This window comes from Polyergus mexicanus, unplaced genomic scaffold, assembly GCF_030449975.1.
Source record: "Polyergus mexicanus isolate NDT 795.1 unplaced genomic scaffold, iyPolMexi1.0 SCAF_27, whole genome shotgun sequence".
NCBI lineage: Eukaryota > Metazoa > Arthropoda > Insecta > Hymenoptera > Formicidae > Polyergus > Polyergus mexicanus.
In genome coordinates this window covers 2,205,552-2,225,134 of record NW_027223347.1, presented here as the reverse complement: position 1 = coordinate 2,225,134, position 19,583 = coordinate 2,205,552, and the positions used below count along the sequence as shown (strand labels likewise).

Here is a 19,583-nt window from a genome sequence, read left to right as displayed (position 1 = left end):
GACCTTTTATTCCGTGAAATTAATCCCTGGCAATTTAGAATTTCTTTATAGCTGGAACCTGCTGCGAGTTATTCTAACATAATATTGCAAAGTACATTACATCTTGATAGACGTGTAATTGCATGATTACAAATTGCTTGTTTAAAATCACAACCATTTGCATTACGATTCCAAAATAACAATATAATAATTAATAAGCGATTAAATAATTAATTTAGTCCACATAAAAATATTTTTAATGATTCTATTAAATATTAAATCAATATATATATATATATATATAAGAAAATATATAAATCTCTTTTATATGTTTTCAGTTATATTTTGTACAATAAATTGAATCCATTACATTATTTCGAGGGAATTATTATGATTGATATTTTAGAATAAAATTCGCAAATTTATAATGTTATTATAATAGAATAGAAAAATAAAATCCAAGATTATTTCTCTCGTCTATTTCTTAAATGAAAATTACGCTTTGACAATTTTGAAGGGTGTTTAATATTGCACGAGAAATTAACGCGAAGCGATGAAATGCGATGCGCGCGTGATTCAATTATTAGATCGGACAGCGATTATTCTAACGTCCGTCGATGGCTTTCGACGAGAGTCCCGCTTGTGAATCGATTGAAAATTACAGCTCGGGAATTGGATCGGGCCCATCGCTAGCCACGGTTCGGAAGCCAAGAGGGAAAGAGACGAGAAACACACGTCGGGGAGAAGCACAGCGAGCGAATAAGCGGGGACGACGGAATGAAGCGCGTGGTGGGTGGGATGTGGGCGAGGGTGCGCGGGGAAGATGAGAGGGATGATGAGGGAAGGGCGGCATGAAACAAAGACAAGGGGAGCAAGAAAGGGGTTGAGGGGGAGAGAACGAAAGGGAGGTCGACGATAGAGAGAGACGATAGAAGCCGACCGGTAGAAAGGTTGTAGTAGAAGGGAAACTACTATTGGAACAACTCTCGGGCTAAGAGAGGGAGGAAGCATAGGGGCAGTGGAAAGGGGGAGGGGAGGGTGAATCCGCGGGCTTGGGGGAAAATACAACACGGACGAATACACACACCAGAGAGCTAAAAGATGAAAGTATAACCCGGGCAACAGTGGCTCCCAAGCCAAATAGAACATTATGTCGCGTATAAATAAAGCCGTTTCCCAACTTTGGCCCGATAGATATTGCAACGCCAATAAATTATCTTCCGCTAGCCACCGTATAAAATCGCCCTGGGCGTGTACGAGGTAAATCACGCTTCGTTCGGCGCGTTGCGCAATTACCGAAAGAGTGTGTCTTTCTTACGGCGCGCGGGTTTTCATTCGTGCGGAAAATTTATCGGATTATACAGAGTCGATGCCCATAGAGAAAAAGAAGCCACGCTCGGAGAAACGCGGGAAAAAAAAAAAAAAGATTGTTTTATTAAAATTAAAAGCTTCGACGAATTAATGTACATTTCTATAATTATTATCGTTTCTATTAAAAACATAAAAGTACCGATAAATAAATATATAATTATATTTATTTATCCGGATAATTATTATTATTTTCTTTTCTCTCTCTCTCTCACACACACACACACACACACACACATATTATATATACACAATATTACAAATAGATATAAAAATGAATAGAGATAATTTTTCATAGAATTATTATTTTGTATCAGACAGAAAAATAAATATTATATAAGCAAACGTATTTATAATCAATAAAGCAAATTTATATATGCACATAGCGCAGATCACATGAAGTCATTTGGGTACATGTGATATGATATCGTTGAAGTTGCGTAAGTGTTTGAACTCTGCTCAAATGAATGATAATAAGTTATGCGTTTAATGGGAGAAGCAGACAAGAAGCATACGAGACAAGTAGTAAGTCAAACTTGGCGAAAATGACATCGCTCTGAAAGCACAGGCGAACAATTAAATTATCGTAGAGGCGGAGTAGATAACGATGCACTCGAGGGTGCAGCATAAACCACGGGTTATGTCACGTGGATTATGTGCATATATATATATATATATATATATATATATATATAACATTTCATGTAGTTGGAGGAAATGAGAGATCGTTACACACTCTCGTCCCAACACAATTGTATCTCGCCATGAAAGCTCGCGGGAAAGTTCTTGGCATTCTCACGTAGAGTCGCTACCTCTCAATTGAAAGTCGGTAAACGCGATGAAAGCCACATTGTAGATAGGTAAACGTAGGTGTCCTGTCGGGAAAATTCCTGCCGAAATTCGTACGAATTTTCGATCACGCCAATTCGCGATCTCTCGAACTTGATTTATTTCCGTGTTTATCGTGCAAAGACTCTTCCTTTTTTCTCGTAAAATAAAGTCCTATTAATTACACGATCAATACTAGTGCCGAGTTTTTTTACATTTTTTTAGTTTTTTAACATTTATGTGATACTGATTTTTAACAGGAATTATGTCTACGTCTCGCTCGATGGGATAAAAATTTTCGCGACAAGCCATACTAAATTTTTATAATAAAAATATACGAGCTTTGGAATGTTCTCGCGTATCTGTTAATCGTCATTAATAAAAATAAATATCTATTTTGTATTCGAACGCGTATTTTCTACAGATGAGATAATATCGACAACAGATAAATAATCAATAATAAATTTAAGATCCTTTGATTAATATTGCTAATTTCAATTATTTTCCTTTCGCTTTCAGGATGAGGTGCTGACGATATCGGAAAAGGTGGTTGTGCGTGTACACGATCTCGTCACGTGGCTTTCGCCTACGTTGGAATGGTCATGGGGCCGAGAGGTGTCCTATCCGACGACCCCGACGTCGTCTCCAGAGGCCAGCCCGCTGCGATACGAAATGCCGCAACCGCAGGTGCTAACGGATCCAGGGATCGACTTCTCGGACGTCGACAAACAGCAGAAGGAATACGAGAGCAACCTGAATTCTTCGAGGAGACTCGATTGCTTTCAAACGAAGGTGGTGGTGCTCTCGTATCCCAGGTACTGCCGTTACCGAGCGCTCCTACGTAGACTCGAGGGCGCCGAGCCTTCCTGGTTATGTTCGTCCATCGCAGCCGCGTTAGGAGGCTTCACCGCGACCCCCGGCACCAGGGTACTCTTTTGCCGAGACACCTTCGACTATCCCGACCTCGAGACTCACGAATTACTATGTAATCATTTAGGTATGTACGATTGGCGATCATTTATTTCGAATTCAATTCACGATTCGACTCGCAAAGAAAATTCTATAAGAAAATTTGCATCGATTTATGTTATATCTCTATTCTTATACAATTGTAGATAACACAAAATGTCTCGTAAATATTGTGAAATAATCGTGTGATCGAAAAATATTTTCCTCTCAAAACAAGTAAAATATTTGTTATAAAATTTTAAAATATTATAAAATTTTTTATTACTTGTGCGTAATTTTCGAAAAAAAAAAAAAAAAAAAATGCTTTTGAAAATTGAAATATTGATGTAAAATAATTATTCGTATTATAACTAAATATTGAGAGATACTAGTATCTGCGTTTAATTTATAATATCAAGATCCTTATAATACATGATCTTTAAGTTTACTTAGATGACCCTACGTATATTATATATGTTACGTGTGCATGTATTACTATATATAGCACATTATCTATTAATAATATTATTAACCGATATTTACTTTTATTTATCTTTCGAAATGGCAACATGTAGCAATCACGAAAACACTGATATGCTTTTAGCATTAAGTTTTCATAATGCTTTTTTTCTTTCTCACCTCTCTTTTTCTTTCAGTCGAAATTATTTATTTAGAAATAACTGTATTAATTATTATTTTATTTGCTGTAAAAATAAATTTTCTTGAAAACTTCTCGCAATCAATACAAGATTTTATTTTGTATTCTTTTCTTTTTCACGTGAGAAAGGAAAGAGTGTGCTATTTCTTTGCCGGTTATACTGTGATTTAGAGAGTATATTTCTTTGATATAAAAGAACGTTTATTTGGAAAGATTTTTTTGGATATAATATCATTTTTTTGGTCGTATAAAAATCAATAACTGAGCGTGAGAAAAGAAAAAGAAGATATAGAGTATTATTACGAAGTACTTCTCTCTCTCTCTCTCTCTCTCTCTCTCTCTCTCTCTCTCTCTAAATGCATTAATACGGAGAACGAAATCGTAAAGCAAAAAAAAATTTCGGACTGTCAATTGATGAAACATTTCAAATCTCTTCAATTTCTCGTGTACACACATGTAAAGTTTAATATAATAAAATAATATGAATAATATAATTATATTATATATATTTTAAATATAAGAAAAACCAAAGGCAATATAAGCCAGCGCGGTAACATATATTTTAATAGATAATATCAAATTGTATAACTGATATATATTTTCATTCAATATAATATAATCAAACATAAATATTTTTTTAATATTATCTTTCGAAGTTTCACCTGCGAGAAACTCCTCCTAAATTCATCTTCTTTTAAGTGTATAATTGTTAAGAAAAATTTGGGAAATCGATCAAAAAGCGAGTAATATTATTTTTCATTCGTTTCTCTCGAATATTTTTTTGGCAGAGACACACAACAGCAGAAATACACATATATATTCGCACAAAGAAATGCCGATTTCAAACACACCGCGACCTTAAGGATAGACGAGCTATTGAAAGATCGGGTCGGCGCTGGAAAAAAAAAAGATTGACTTTGCGGTAAAGTCGTTTCATTGGGTCGCGCGCGCAACGCCGGGATGTAATAGACCAGATAAGGCCCAAGCGTCACGAACGGTATCGAATGGTTAAAGCTAGATCCCATTGTCAGCGAATCCGTCGACGCTCACATTCTTTGTTTTCCTGACGCATCGATCGCGCGTAAGCGAGACAAGTGAGGCGAGCGAGGCGACGCACGACACGCATGATCCTGCGCTCGTGACGATACACGTGCACTTGCGTACGAACCGGCTAATCGAAAGAAATCGTCGTGTGGCGTATGTATTTCGACGCTCGGATCGAAAACGCCGACGACGCCGAAGAATGTGCCTTTCGCGTGATATCGTTCGTCGCATCGCCAGTGTTTTTTTTTCTTCTTTTTTTTTCTCTCTTATCGATCTAATTCACATCGCCGGGACACTTTATTGTTGCCACGGTATCGTTTATCGCGACTCGACGAGCATAGCGTAATGAATATTGTGTTGTGTGCATATAAGTGTAAATTATATACCGCTGACAAGGATAACGCGAAGGAAGATCGCGTGATCTAATTGATTTGTGTTCTGTTGACTCAATTTATTGTGGACAATTTCGGAAATAGACTGATTATTATAATCACGAACTAAAAGTTTATGTGAATTTATCGCTTTTTGACAGTGCAAATTATCCCAGTCTCCTTTGTTTTGTCTATCTCGTTTGTCGTATTTTTACAAAGACTACATATTGTTGTCCGCAAAATTTACATTGTTTAAACTGTTCCTACTGCCCGTAAACTATTACGATTGTTATACGATTCTTAAAAAGTGTGCAATCGTAAGTAACTGGAATTTTACGACTGACACAATGGCCATAGTAATGAAAATTCGGAATAATCAAGTAGTTTATCTGAATATACCCGGTAAGAGACAATAGAATATATCTTAAAAATATTTCCAAATTGAATATAAATCTTATGTTTTTGTATCGATTTTGTTTTACGTAATATCACGCGTATATTGTCAATGCACACGATTGGAACTCGTGTTTCTATATTACGAAATTAAAGTAGTAATTGACTTGTTGAATATAAAATATACAAATTATTACCGAATATACGAATATACATATTATTACCGTTTTAAAGCATTTGTCAAGCACGTGTTGTCTTACATATTTTCTTATTTTTTCAGAGAATCGAATACATTATTATTTTATTAAAGATAATCGAATGCCGTAATCGATGTAATATTTTTCATTCTAAAATTTTTCATTGTGTTTAATTAAAAAATTATCGGTATACACTATGGTTTACGTAACATTTTTGTCGTTTTACACTATATAAAATATATATCAACGAGTATCAAGATAAATCGAAATTACGATTGCAATTTCATAAATATTATTTATAAATAATTAACAATACGTATGTAATCAATGGACGAAAGAAGAGATTAGACTTTATGTGTGGATTTTATAATATAATCATAATATAGTTATTCTCATATTTTGTTGTAAAGAACGTTATTAAATAGTTAAATTAATAAAGTTTCGTATGAATCGATCGCGTATAAATCGTATATAAATTTTGTTACTACGAACTTCCGAGGCATTTCGACGTTCTAGTTTGTTCATCAATAACATTGTTTTGCATCAAAACAGATAAATACTTTCTCGACCTTGTAATCATACACTACTATGAAATATTCGACCGAAATATTCATGCTTGTTCTTACCTGCTTTATTATTGCGCTTACGATTATTACCTTGAAATAATGATTTCGTATGAAATGTATCTATTTAATTTTAAAAACATTGCGCGTATCTACTATCTATTGTATAATATAAACAAACGTTTATATATAAATAGATATATGCTTCAATTTGAAAATCATTATTTCAGTCATCATTAAGTGACAATAAATAGTACAATTTGGCTTTTTTACGGTATCGAAAGAATTATTAATGATAGGCAGTATTTATGCGCAGCAATAAAATTGCTGCGTGACTTTAATTAGCCTTTTTCCTATCACGCCTTATTAAAAAAAAATTGATATATGTATATGTACGAACAAAGAACACAACATTAGATATGCAAATCTGAGAGGGGCAAGGGAGGAGGAAAGTGGGTGAATGTTGACGATGCTTTAATATGTTTATCTGTGTTTTTCAGCACCAAAATTAAAGGGCAGACCACGGCGAAAACGTAAAAAGCGTAGCGTTTCGCCGGGCGAATCTTCGAACGAGAGCGAAGCCTCGGTGGCATCGACGTCGAGGAGCACACCGGCGAATACTAGCACTAGCCTAGTTATACCCACAGTCGGGAGGCCACCCTCTTCCGCGGTACGGCGGAGCGAGAGGAAGACCAGCGCGGAGGAGAAGAAGTTTATCACCGACGTGCAGAGTTTTATGAACTCTCGGGGTACGCCGGTCGGAAAGATGCCACTGCTGGGCTACAGGCAGAGTCAGTATCTTGTTATTTTTCCTCGGTATCCGATGACCGATCTTGCCACCGGATGGTCAGATCGATTTTTTCAATGTTTCGAATTTCAATTCGCGTAACTCCGACAGTGATTCGACCGTCAGACTGCACAGAGCTAACATACAGCAGGGTTTTCTTCTCGCAAAATTGATATCACGATCACCCCGTGCTCACAGTTTTGGACAATGGTTTTAAATGTGTCTTTTTATCTCTAGTCGATCTGTTCCTGTTCTACACGAAGGTGCAAATGCTCGGTGGTTACGATTCCGTCAGCGCTGGCCGTCTTTGGAAAACTATCTACGACGACATTGGCGGTAATACGGGTTCTACGAGCGCGGCGACTATTACACGTAGACATTATGAAAGGTAAAATGTTTTAATAAATTATAGATATTAATATTTCTATGATTAATATATTTTTCCTTTCTATAACGTAGCAATTTTCGATGTTTAGACCGTGCTTGCATAATGACAAAGGATCTTTTGCAGATTGTTATTACCTTACGAAAGGTATCAGCGAGGTGAAGAGACAAAAGTAAGACTGAATCATGGACGACGTACGAAGAGTATGAGCATGTTCGAGGATTCAGATATCAAGGAAGAGCCTAGTGATTCGTATTCATCAGAAACATCTCCGCCTATAGAAGCAATTTCCGCGACCACAATATCACCCTTGCAGCCAATAATATCAGCAGCAACGGTAAATTGCGTTTTAATTTAATTAACGCAAAGATACATAGATATAACTGTTACATTTCCTATGTATCTTATATTTATAGTGACACATATATAGACACAAATTATTTATACTGTATCTCTCACGCTTTCAGACTCCCCTCTCGAATGAGAAACCCAAAATAGAATCCGGCAAGACGTCTTCGTTGCGTAGCGTACGAGTGAAACCGGAACGTTTAAAATCCCTGAACACAATAATCGCCAATAGCGCGACACCTTCCAGCCAGCAAGCTAGCCAACTGCCAAGTCCACCGCCATCCTCCAACACATCTATTTCGACCCCGAACAGCACACCCTCCACAACTCCGACGAACGGTACCAGTAATAATCAGAGCGTCTTGGAGAGACAGCTCAACAGTCCTTTGATATCCCAACAAGTTCCACCATCGTGTTCGCCACCGGGTTTGCCTGTGACCAGCGTAGCGACGAATGCATCGGCAGTCGTTTCTCTAACACCACCGCCGGAGAAAGATATGAAGGAGATTAAACTGGATCCCAAGCAAACTACTCTACTAGCGCAGGGAAAAGAGAATATACCGCTGTTCGGCGGCGAGAAATTTGCGGAGAAAACGATTATACCGCCGGTCTCCAGATCGCCCGAGGTGATCGACCTCGAGAACGAGAGCGATACGAGTCGGGACAAGATAATCATTCCTAGCTTCAAAAAACGCAAACTCGAGATTCTCCGCGAGGGTGGTCTCGAGGTCACCGCCGTCGATCTGGATGCGCGGCCGAGCGTGATCCAAAGCAACGTCACTACACCGCCGCAACAGACGCCGCCGCCGCCGCTGCCGCCGCCGCCGGCCATGAGGTCCACCGAGGAGAAGCAACCGTCGATCTCACCGTATTCGATTCCGGCCACACCCAATTCCATTTCCAAATTAATATCCGTCACCGTGACGCCCGACATAGGACATATGTTGCCCTTATCGCAGGAGCATCAGAATCATCAGTCGCGAGTTCCGATAGGCAAGCAACAACCAGCTCATCACAATAATAATAATAACAACAGCACGATGAACAATAATGTAATAAACAGTCGGGTGATAAATCTCGGTAATTCCAACAATGCTACGCTACTACAGCTATATGCGAACGCGAACGTCGTACCACCGATCTCGACGACGATTCCGCTTGCACAGCAGGCAAATAATCGCTTCGTATCGTCAAACGTTCCGAACGGCAGGTTGTTGCCACCTAAAGTGACACAGTCGAAGTCGATATTTATGCACAACGAGAGGACAGTTTACGGGAATCCTAAGGATATTCTTATCTCTCCGAAGCATCGTTTGTTGCATCCGCATCAACAATCGCAACAACGCTCGCAATATTCGCAAATGAGCAACGACATTGGACAAGGAGGTGTTCTCGATCTTACACAGAAATCCAATGAGAAACTGACGTTCCCCAGGCCCAGTCTAGAAATAGTCAGAGTACCTGTAGTGCCGAGGCCTAATCCTTTAAATCTGGAAGTGCGAAATTTATCCGCGGCTAAGGACAAATCGACGTTAGACAGATCTTCCGCCGATTGCTCGAAACGAGTATCCTTCCCTCCCTATCAGAACGTAATTGATAGTCGAACCATCGCTTCTAATAACCTCGAGATTACTCTCGTAAATCCCAACAAGCAGAAAAACAATCATCATCCAAGTATACCGTCTCATGTCCAGATACCGAGTCCACCTAATAAAAGTAACGCAATAGGGGCAATCAATAGCGCGCAGAGAAGGCAACAACAGCATCAAGTGAACGGAAAGTATGCGGCGAGAAACGAGCCGATTTCACCATATACGCCGAGAAAGCCGAGTCATCCCGTCATACCTAACGTACCCAACTTAAATCATCTAAATCACAGCGGAAATTCGTTTCCCAGAATGCAGGCAACGACGATGCAACAACAACAAATAAGTATTGACAGGAGGAAAGCGGCCGCAGAGGCCAGCAGGGATCATCAGCATCGTAGAATCAGCGAGAGCGAGAAATCATCTTTGGCGGCACAACAGCAACAACAGCAAGAATCTAGGCAAAGCGAAGCCGGCCGACGACACAGTTTACCCAGTATACCATCAGGTTTTGTGCCGGCGGTACCGCAAAATAATTCTGCCGCATTCCCTTTACCACAACTATCGAACGCGCCCGGCAAATTTTTACCGATATTGGACCCTATGTACTACTCCGCGTTCTACAACGGCTTGTTCCCACCACCGATTCCGCCCACGGCCTCTGCTGCCGCGACGTCGTTTCTACCACCGGAATTTAACGCGTATTACAAAGAATTACTAGTTTCCTCGCAACCAAGACTGACGGGGATAACGGGGCAGCCGCCGTATCAGCAACCGGCTGCTCCAACGTCTAAATAGACAATGGGATCTCAACATGTAGGGTTTCCGGCATAGCGAAGGATGCTTGTATTACTAGAGAAACATGGATCCGTCGGACTTGTTTCGGCTCGTGTCGAAACGTATATATTACGCACGAAGCGCGATTGTATGGATAAAAATGCGGCACATTGAGATTATCTACGTTCCGTTATGTTGTTTTTATTCGATTAATAATTGATAATTATTCACAGCAATGGCTATTCACAGTGTTCGTTTATGATAGAAGGATAGTTCCCCAATATCTCGTGCAAAGATAAAATAAAATAAAATATCGGCAGATTGATTACATAATTGATTATGAATATTTTTGTAATAGATTATGTATATTCAACAAGTTGCAATAATGCGTTAGAATCTTATTTACCTATTTTATTGTTCGAAATTTTGGAGGATTATCAATATTAAGAAAAATACACTCTGTGATAAAAAATGCGACAAAAAAAGATTTAATATTCAAGAAGACATTCGAGGGAAAATTGTTATTTTTATATGTTTATTTTATATATGTAAATTGTATACGCATGTTTTTCAGTTTCAATTATATTGCAAGGAAAAAAAAATCTGATTTAGAAGCTTGCATTTTCAGTGTCTCATCTGTTGGAGTTTCTAAATATTTTTTGTTATTAAGTTCTTCTCCTAAAAATTATCTTTTTCTTTTTTTAAAGCGTACACATAAATGCATATGTATTGTTATCGTTAATTTTCAGATCATTCAGTTTTTATTTTTGGTTTTCGTTTCGTAAGGCACATTATGATTTATTTGAAATGTACTATGTGATAAAGATTCAAAACACAAAGAAGAAAATGATAAATATTTGTGACCGGCGGATCATCGGAACGAATAATTGTTTACTGTGTAATGATAAATCTTATATAGTAACGCTCGCGAAAACCCTATGTAATGTATAAGTTAGGCAATCTTCATTCTAATAAAAAAAGCACTCGTACAAACATACATGCAAACACACGCAATCGCATACACTGATCTGTAGTCACTTCTAATGATATAAGCGCACGCATGCAATGTTATAGCAGCGACATGTATATAGTGTATATAATCACGTAAATCATTAAGCTAGATAAATCCTGCATTATCTTTCAATATTATGTAAGAAGATTAAGAGTTTAGTAAATGTACAGGCTGTCTTACTCGTGTGGCCAACGATTGTCGTATCGCTGTTTCTTTCGAGGAACGAAAACGATATTTTGCAGAATATTTTCGATGGTCTCTTTTTTCATTCGGAAGAAACATGTGAAGATCTTTTATTTTCTAACGCCGTGTGTCGGTGTGCGGAAGAGCACAGTACCTTTTCATTCTATTTCATTTTATTTCGATAGAAACTAATGAAAATTAAGGCAATTGACTGATTGTTACGCGGCCGCTGCCGAACATGTGATCGGACATCGCGGGCCACCACAATACTTTGAAAACAGATTTTAAAGAAATTACCAATGGTATATCCATGTTAAATGTAGACATATTGATAGAATATGTTCGTTTTAGGATATTCTGATCGAAAGAAATAAATATGAGAAAATAATGTTATAATATTCGTAACCCTAAGACGTACAAGAGGAAGAAAGATCCATTCTGGGTCGTTCTCTGACGAAAAAAGAAAATCAGATTTCTATATTGATGTCTTTCAAGAATATGAGTTGTTCACGTTTTTCGGATGGTTCTTTCGTGATAAGAAAGTAGGCGTTCCGGCGCCGAGTGCGAGACCTCGGCTGATTAATAACAGCTCCTTCCAGTGGTATTCAACGAGTCGAGAAACACACAGAATTATCGATTGCAGAGCGCAAGAATCGGGCACAAGATGAAGCGAAACTGCTACCACTGTTGTTATTTTTGTAAGACCGCGGGTAATTTCTGGCGAACCGGACGCGTCGCGACTCTTCACCGTCGCGTCGCGTCACTTTTCGAAATGGTGCTATGCGACGAAAAATTCTATTGTAAGTTTTTTCGAAAATTTTAACGGGCGTTGTTGGGTACCAGTGGATCTCTGGCGCGATTGCCCGAAAGAACTACAATTTTAAGATATAATAGATCTTCACGTCCAAGTCTGATAATCGTATACAAAGAAAGAAGCTAAAGGAACTCCACGGGTTCTATCGTATGTGTAAAAAAAAAAAAAAGAGAAAAATCGAATATATATATATATATACGAGTTATATACGTATATATACGAGTTCGTTATGATTGCGACTCGGTGTAATATTGCGGGGTTTGTACGAGGAAGCAAACGTTGGCGAAAAGGATAGCAAAACGGATATTGTCGAATATCCGCAAGGAAAAGGGCTTGTACGAGAATACGTGCCATAAAAAACTGATTAGATAGCGATTACGAACAATGGCGACGGTCATTTGTATATGCTTTTGACGAGCCCTTTAACAGTTAGAGAAACTAAGAAGATAGACGCGAATCGAAAAAATAAAGAATAATATTAATAATAATAATAATAATAATAATGTGCAAAATTTCATGTGGAAGATTTTATATAATTTTTTTTGTTTATGTTCTGTTGTCGCGATTATTCTATAAATCTCGAATCCTTTTGTAGCGTGTGTGCGAGTGTATGGGATGAACATGTCGATGAATGATGAATGAATGAATGAATCGTGAAAGAATCTTAGAGAATGATTCAAAGAAAGTCTATTTGTTTTCGTTTCTACGAGTTTTCTTTTCAATTTGTATACTTAGTAGAACGATTTTAGTATAACCCTCGCGCGTTTTCCCACTTTAATAATAATTATTATTATTACGATATAAATATTTTTTATTATATGGGCATTTCAGTTCCTAAGTTGGAAATAAAATATCTACTACAAACGGACTTTTTTTAATTGTATGAACACAAATACCAAAAAAGAGAGAAAGAGAGTGATACATCGTGCACTTGCAATTATACATTTTTTCTTTTCAGGATTTTTTCGAAATACTAAAAAACACACTTATAGATTTTTATCCCAAAAATGTTTAATGCTTTTTATATACGGTAGGTATATCTTTTTTTCACAATTTAATAATTTTAAAAAATAATCAAATTTTTCTTATTGTAGTTACCAGACTGTATTTACATTTACATGTTACTATCGCTTCAGAGCTATAGAAGCTAATTACTAGCTGTATATGAAGATAAAACATTGAGATTTCCGTGTCGTTGTAAAGTACAAATTACGGAAAGAATTGGTAAGAATTGGACTAGAAATTAAAATGTCTGCATGATGCTTTTCATACTTATGAGAAAAAATACGCGCTTTATGTGGAGCCGCGCGACTCGCCCTAAATACAGAAACCGCTTCCATTAGCCAGACCGTCGACGTCGGTATCGGCGCGTAGTGCTCTGAACTCAACAAAACGACCGAAAAACGAAGAAAAAGAATGGCACGAGTATCACGGCGTGGAATGCACGGGCACATATGCGAAATTTAAAATCTCTTTACGGCAGCTATAAACTGATAACCTGTTTAACCAGTCTTGTGACCTGGCGGACATTGGACGTTTCACCTTCGCAAAATCATTCCTATTCCGTTTTTTCCACCGTTTCCTCTTTCTCGCATTTTTTATTTTTTCCACTCACGAGACAGGCAGACCTCTTTGTTTTACATATCCGTGCATAGTGTATTCTGTATGATTTTGTTGGCAAATATAAAATTAGAAAATAACGGATACATATGAGAATAAATTATTTTTGGCAACTATGAAACATTCGTTTTAAAGGCATAAATCATATATTTCATCATAAAGACATACTTCGTTTTATAATCCGTCATACAGCTCAAATAGTTTTAATTTTAATTGTCAACAAAGTTATGCAAAAAGTAATATTATTTGGAGTCTTCTCCATTTTACAAGCGTTATGAGATAAACACTTACCCTCTCAGTCCCGTTACCTCTATATCTCGACGAAAGAGCATCGTGTTTGCATCTACACACATTGTTGTGTTGCGTCCGGCAAGTTGATGGCTTATAATTAAGAGAGCTTCTAGCCATCTTCTTTTCTCCATGTTGTAGTAGAGAGATGTTTTATTTGTCGGCAGCTAAGTCTCATTCGGTATTCGGCTCTATACAAAATAATACACAATTAAAAATATATGATTAAATTTGAGGCATTTTAATTTAATTTTAATATTTATATCTATGGTACTTATAATAGTAATAAATTTATATGCAAAAATAATTAATGTACATATAGACTCGTATATGATATAATATATGATTTCTTTTTTTTATTTGGGCGCATAATAAATTTAAATCAATTAATATTTATACGTATAATATGTATCAACAGCACGATTGACTCAGGATAAACCGACATCCTATCGCGCTTGTAAAATAGAATTTAAATTTCCTTGTGACTTTGTTTGTTACGATAGCTAAAGTGTCTAACACGAATGTAAGAGTATATATATGTGTTGGTCCTGCACGCGCGTACGACGAGCGATGATTAAAGTAGTGGGGCAAAATTGTGTTTACCTCTCGATCCCCCCGGTGACAATCGACAAACACACGGCTATTGTGTAGTATTGTCGCGCATCGCCGCATGCCAAACCGCCCCTATGTACACTGCGGGATCGCAGTTTAGACCCGCATTCGCCCACGAGGATCCGCTGGAGCAGCCGCGTGTCTCTATCGCGGTTAAGGCGAGAGCGTGTCATCGTCGAGGTGACGGCGAATCTTCTGGCGCATTTTTCCGCGCTATTTCTTCGTCGATACAAACCGAGCTTGCGCGTATAGCTTGTAGCAACCGAGATCTGGAAAAATTATTTATATTAATCGCCTTCTCTTACTTTATCATGCGCGATCGATCGACTACTATTAATCCGACGCAACGTCGCAAGTCCATCAAATTATACGACATACATTTTTTATTGTGCTTAGGGAAAATTAACGGCGGGTGAAAATGATATGAAATATGCGGATAGGGCCATCTTGCGGATTTAGAAAAATTTAAAAATTTTTTAAATTTTAACCGACACGATATATATATTTACGACAATCACTTCATACTTTTCTCGATATTTCTGATACTACACATTTCTTTGCCAACGATATTTATATTCTCGATAGCTTAATTTCTCTCTAATTTTATTAATACGTTTGATACAATGCTTGAAATTATAATCAATAACTTTTTTAATATTCATTTTAATTAATTGCGCTCTCTCTCTCTCTCTCTCTCTCTCTCTCTCTCTACGGTTCCGGAGGTTAATTTGATAAATTTATCATATATTTGCATTATCAATATGATACATATATTACATTTACGCATAATGCAACTCACCTGATATTTTTCTCGGCATTCCCAATATTGCAAGTTTATTTGCAGGCGAGATTCGCGGGATGAGGCACAAGCGCGACGCGCCATTCTTATTTTCCTAATATAATATAATATAATTATAACTCTCTACCGATTACGACATTAATCGATCCATTAAATCTGCGCTACAAGCGTCCCGACGTCACAAATAATCACGCGCGATTGCACTACGATAAACCAACGACAACATCACTATCTCAATACTCAATTTCCGTTACGTTCGCGCAAAATCAAACAAGTATGATTGTTATGACATGAACATAGACGTATATAGATAGACGGCGCCTTCGCATTGAAGATAGGAAGACCATTAAATAAAAAAGGAGTAGATAGGCAGATGCATTTCTCGTCCAACTCTTTTTTTTATCGCAGCAAGAAAGCATCTGACTTTCTCTTAAATGTTGGCTTGTTGTTTTCAACAAGAGCGCGCGCAATTTATCTATTAATAAAGCTATAATCGCGACGTGTATTATTTAAGGGCTAGTTTATGAGGTAAACATGAGTATATCGAATACGAAATGTAAATATATTATATATATAATTATTTTTATTACTAATTATTATATTAACATATATGTATTTCATATATGCATGTGTATCTTGGAAAAAACGAGTTAATAAAAATTTCTGTCTCAATTTTGTATGGAATATATCTATATGTATATTAATCTGCATGTTTATCGGAAGAAAATAAAAGTCTTTCATTTTTCTTAAATACGATATAACCGTCCGTTTAAGAATTTAGAATAGCGTATTTGAAATACGCTGCATTACCGCGTATTTACGTATGTAAGAAATAATGATGAAGATTAAGATTAATATTAATATTCAGATGAAAATTATCACGACAATTCTCGAACAGAACATGAGATTTTAGCCTTGATAACTTACATTCCATCGTTTCGATTCGATAAATATCTGACAAGTAAGAAGCGTAATAAATATACGTATCGCTTTGCTCCTTTCTTTACGGATTTTCGTTATGTAAAAAATAATACCATAACAGCATGTCCAATATAATATCTTACTTTGTCGCATCTCGAAATGGTTAGCAGCTGTACTCGCGCCAACGTGTATTGTAAACAACGCGTGGCCAGGCTCGCTTCCAAGAATCGCCTCCCCTCCTTCCTCGCACGCAACGGCGTCTGTTAAATAGTTTCTCGTTTGTAGCGTATAATCTCAACTATCGCGCGAATTAATACTCATTTTTCATAATTACCTCGTGTTATACGAATATATTATTCACTCAACTACATATATAATACAATCGAGATAAATCAATTAACGAGTAATGTAACGGTATTAATTAACAACCATTGATAAAAATTGTCAAGATATTCGCGATATTTTATGCTCCATATACATAATGTCACATTTATATTGGCGCGATATTTATACGCATTAAATTTCACGTTTAACAGAAACGCATTCGAATGATTCGTATGCTACAGTTGGCATGATTGAGTGACAGCTATATTTATTTATACAGTTGAAACTACTGCGTTCTAACGGAATTGAAAGTGAAGTGTGCTTTCGTTTTAAATTTAATGGCATACGATCGTTTGCGGCGTCGGGACGCTTGTGATACAAATTTAATTGATCGAATACAAGCGAGCATCGTGAGTATTGGGGGAAAAAAAAACAAAAAAAAAAATAGAGTCTATCGCTGTAATCATTGCATACACATTCCAATACAATTTCTCATTTACTATTAATAAATTCAGATATCTATATTTTATTATTACTACACAAACGTACGTATAGAGAAAAAAATTTTCCGTTCCTTCTAGAAAAATAATTTTCTAGATAGATAGGAATATCCTACAAATTCTTTCTTATCTCTTTCCTGGAACTTTCGATTCGCGGAATCGGCGTCGGGTGTCGGGTATCGTGTTCGTCGTTTATTTTGAGTCGCTCTCTGTCAGTCACGTTGCGCTCTCTGTCAGTTATATCGCGCGTTCTCTCAGTCTCTTTCTATCCCCTCTTCGGCGATTGTACGAAACGTCGTCGGGAATGTTCGCGTGTTTCTTCCTGAAATCGAGTCGAACGAGCAAAGTAGTGTCGCGAATATCGCATTTAACGACGAACGGGATACATTGATTATATAGTACACGTGATCGCGATCGACAGCTTCGTCGATACATCCTACGTAACCGTTGCTCGTCGTGCCATTTGTAATCTCAAACGCCATTTATCGGACTCGTCCATTTCCACCGAAATCCAGCGTATTCATCGACTGATTTATTTATTTACTAAACGTGTGCGATTTTTAAGAATTTTGAAATACATCTAAGCGAGTGATATTAGAGAGTTATTCAGCATTCCGTAAATACTATGAAATAATAATTAGCCTGTTATTAAGCATCGGAAGAGAGATTACATCCCGCGATAAAGCAGCGAGATTGAAATTGCTTGATTTGAAATTTTCGATCGTTCCAACATCATAGACATAGCGTATCTAGATCGAGTATTGAGGAGTGGGGATCGTCAAATATTAGACAGAGATAGTATGCTCTGTATCATCATTCTATCTCTTCATCTTTTCCATCCTTTGTACTTTTCTCTTTCCCGGTTAGACAAGGACAGAGATCGGTGATCGTAGCAGCAGCTGTCTCTTTCTATCTTTCGACGCGTTCCGAATACGGGAGATGCGGAGACACGCGAGTCTATATATTACACGTCTATGTCTAAAGCTAGCGTCCAGACTATGCGCGTATTCGCAATTCGTGATTCGTGAACGGTAAATAAAGAAATCTGATTGGTTGAATTTGACGAATCATCAGCATTGATAGTCGATATTTTAGCCGCGAGTGCCGCGACAAGTTTAAACGGATAGTATATCGTTAATTCTTAATTCGTCGTGGATTCGTGACACCCTTCGATTCAAATCGTCGTGATGCGGAAGGATCGCGAGGATCGAGCCAAGTTACGGTTAAGTGGCGATTATCGCTTTTCGCATTATCTCTTTATTAACATATCGCGAGTACAATAAATGCAACAAGTGCCGCAAATATCAAGGATCGAATCTCTGTATCGTTAATCAAGTGTTTGCCCGAAAGAATGACGACGATCTTGGGAGTGAGAAGGCAATGGCGATCCGTTGTCGTCGCTGGTGAGTAAATTCATTTATCATAATCGTGCAACGAATTGTTTCCTTAATTTGTTCACAATGTAATTCAATATATCGTTGCTTGCTATAATAGTTATACTTTGGGATTTCTCTCGTATATTCTCAATGAATGAAAAATAATGGAAAATAAAAATTATGGATTATCTAAATAAAATATTCTCTCTCTCTCTCTCTCTCTCTCTCTCTCTCTCTCTCTCTCTCTCTCTCTCTCTCTCTGCCTGTCTCTGTCTCTCTGTCTCTGTCTGTCTGTCTCCTCTCTCTCTCTCTCTCTCTCTCTCTCTCTCTCTCTCTCTCTCTCTATCTGTCTCTCTACCAACTGTTCGATTATTTGAAATTAGTAGTTTACATTTTTGATAAATAATTGTTTACGAGAACGCTTTACAAAGGAATGCAACGATGCCTATACGTCGATTCGGTGAGCGAATTTATATTTTACATTTATGCGACCGCACCGTGTGTGATTATTAATTTATTTCATTCGCAATTATTTTTATATCGCAACAATATTTTGGTAATAAAGTTAATAATTATTAAAAAAATTGTTTTAAAAATGAAAAATATTTTTTAAACGATAAGTTAAGACAGATCATAAATAGTTATAAAAATAAATTATACATATTTATTAAAAATTTGAATTCGATTGGGAGTTGAGATATATACACGATCTCTCCGTTCGCGTCTATTATATAGTCTATTGTAAAGTAAGACGGTCATTTGCAACTTTTACACGCGTGCAGATTTAATTTATCGAGTATAAACATATATGTAATTATGAATGTTAAAGAGATAAACAGTTACAATTAAGATTGTCATCATTAGTCATATTACGGGACGATATTACGATCATAAAAATCTCA

The 19,583-nt window shown here is 37.1% G+C and overlaps 3 protein-coding genes across 6 annotated transcripts in view; 2 read left to right on the top strand and 1 right to left on the bottom strand.

Moving 5' to 3' along the window:
- The window catches only part of LOC138943507 (rho GTPase-activating protein gacJ), a 123,701-nt gene extending 110,618 nt beyond the window's left edge, over nt 1–13,083 (top strand). Inside the window, exons 3-7 of one of the 3 annotated variants that reach the window (XM_070314361.1) lie at nt 2,695–3,172; nt 6,850–7,098; nt 7,374–7,524; nt 7,648–7,858; nt 7,989–13,083. In XM_070314361.1, the coding sequence (XP_070170462.1) occupies nt 2,695–3,172; nt 6,850–7,098; nt 7,374–7,524; nt 7,648–7,858; nt 7,989–10,253 (3,354 nt within the window). In that variant the 3' untranslated portion in view covers nt 10,254–13,083. Of the gene's footprint in view, nt 1–2,694; nt 3,173–5,486; nt 5,599–6,849; nt 7,141–7,373; nt 7,525–7,647; nt 7,859–7,988 lie in introns of those variants that run through there. The other 2 variants (XM_070314360.1, XM_070314362.1) reach the window with 2 other exon arrangements.
- A 952-nt stretch (nt 13,084–14,035) lies between these two features.
- LOC138943561 (uncharacterized) lies at nt 14,036–16,638 on the bottom strand. The gene is made up of 4 exons (XM_070314483.1): nt 16,625–16,638; nt 15,561–15,654; nt 14,753–15,030; nt 14,036–14,340 (listed from the first exon to the last, which is right to left on the bottom strand). Exons 2-4 carry the CDS (start codon nt 15,642–15,644, stop codon nt 14,262–14,264), a joined length of 441 nt encoding a protein of 146 aa, XP_070170584.1. The 5' UTR covers nt 15,645–15,654; nt 16,625–16,638; the 3' UTR covers nt 14,036–14,261.
- Nucleotides 16,639–18,404: 1,766 nt separating this feature from the next.
- Chi (LIM domain-binding protein 2 Chi) overlaps nt 18,405–19,583 on the top strand; it is a 140,593-nt gene continuing 139,414 nt past the window's right edge. The window contains exon 1 of one of the 2 annotated variants that reach the window (XM_070314453.1): nt 18,405–18,708. In XM_070314453.1, coding sequence (XP_070170554.1) covers nt 18,657–18,708 — 52 coding nt within the window. In that variant the 5' untranslated portion in view covers nt 18,405–18,656. The remainder of the gene's footprint in view (nt 18,709–19,583) is intronic. The other variant, XM_070314454.1, reaches the window with a different exon arrangement.

Bases quoted from the DNA above. Each gene is read 5' to 3' on its own strand.
- LOC138943561 (XM_070314483.1), bottom strand. From the start codon at position 15,644: ATGGCGCGTCGCGCTTGTGCCTCATCCCGCGAATCTCGCCTGCAAATA. The intron at 15,031-15,560 runs GTGAGTTGCATT...TAATTTTTCCAG, and splicing joins AATGCCGAGAAAAATATCAG to ATCTCGGTTGCTACAAGCTA. The intron at 14,341-14,752 runs GTAAACACAATT...TATTTTGTATAG, and splicing joins GTCACCGGGGGGATCGAGAG to AGCCGAATACCGAATGAGAC.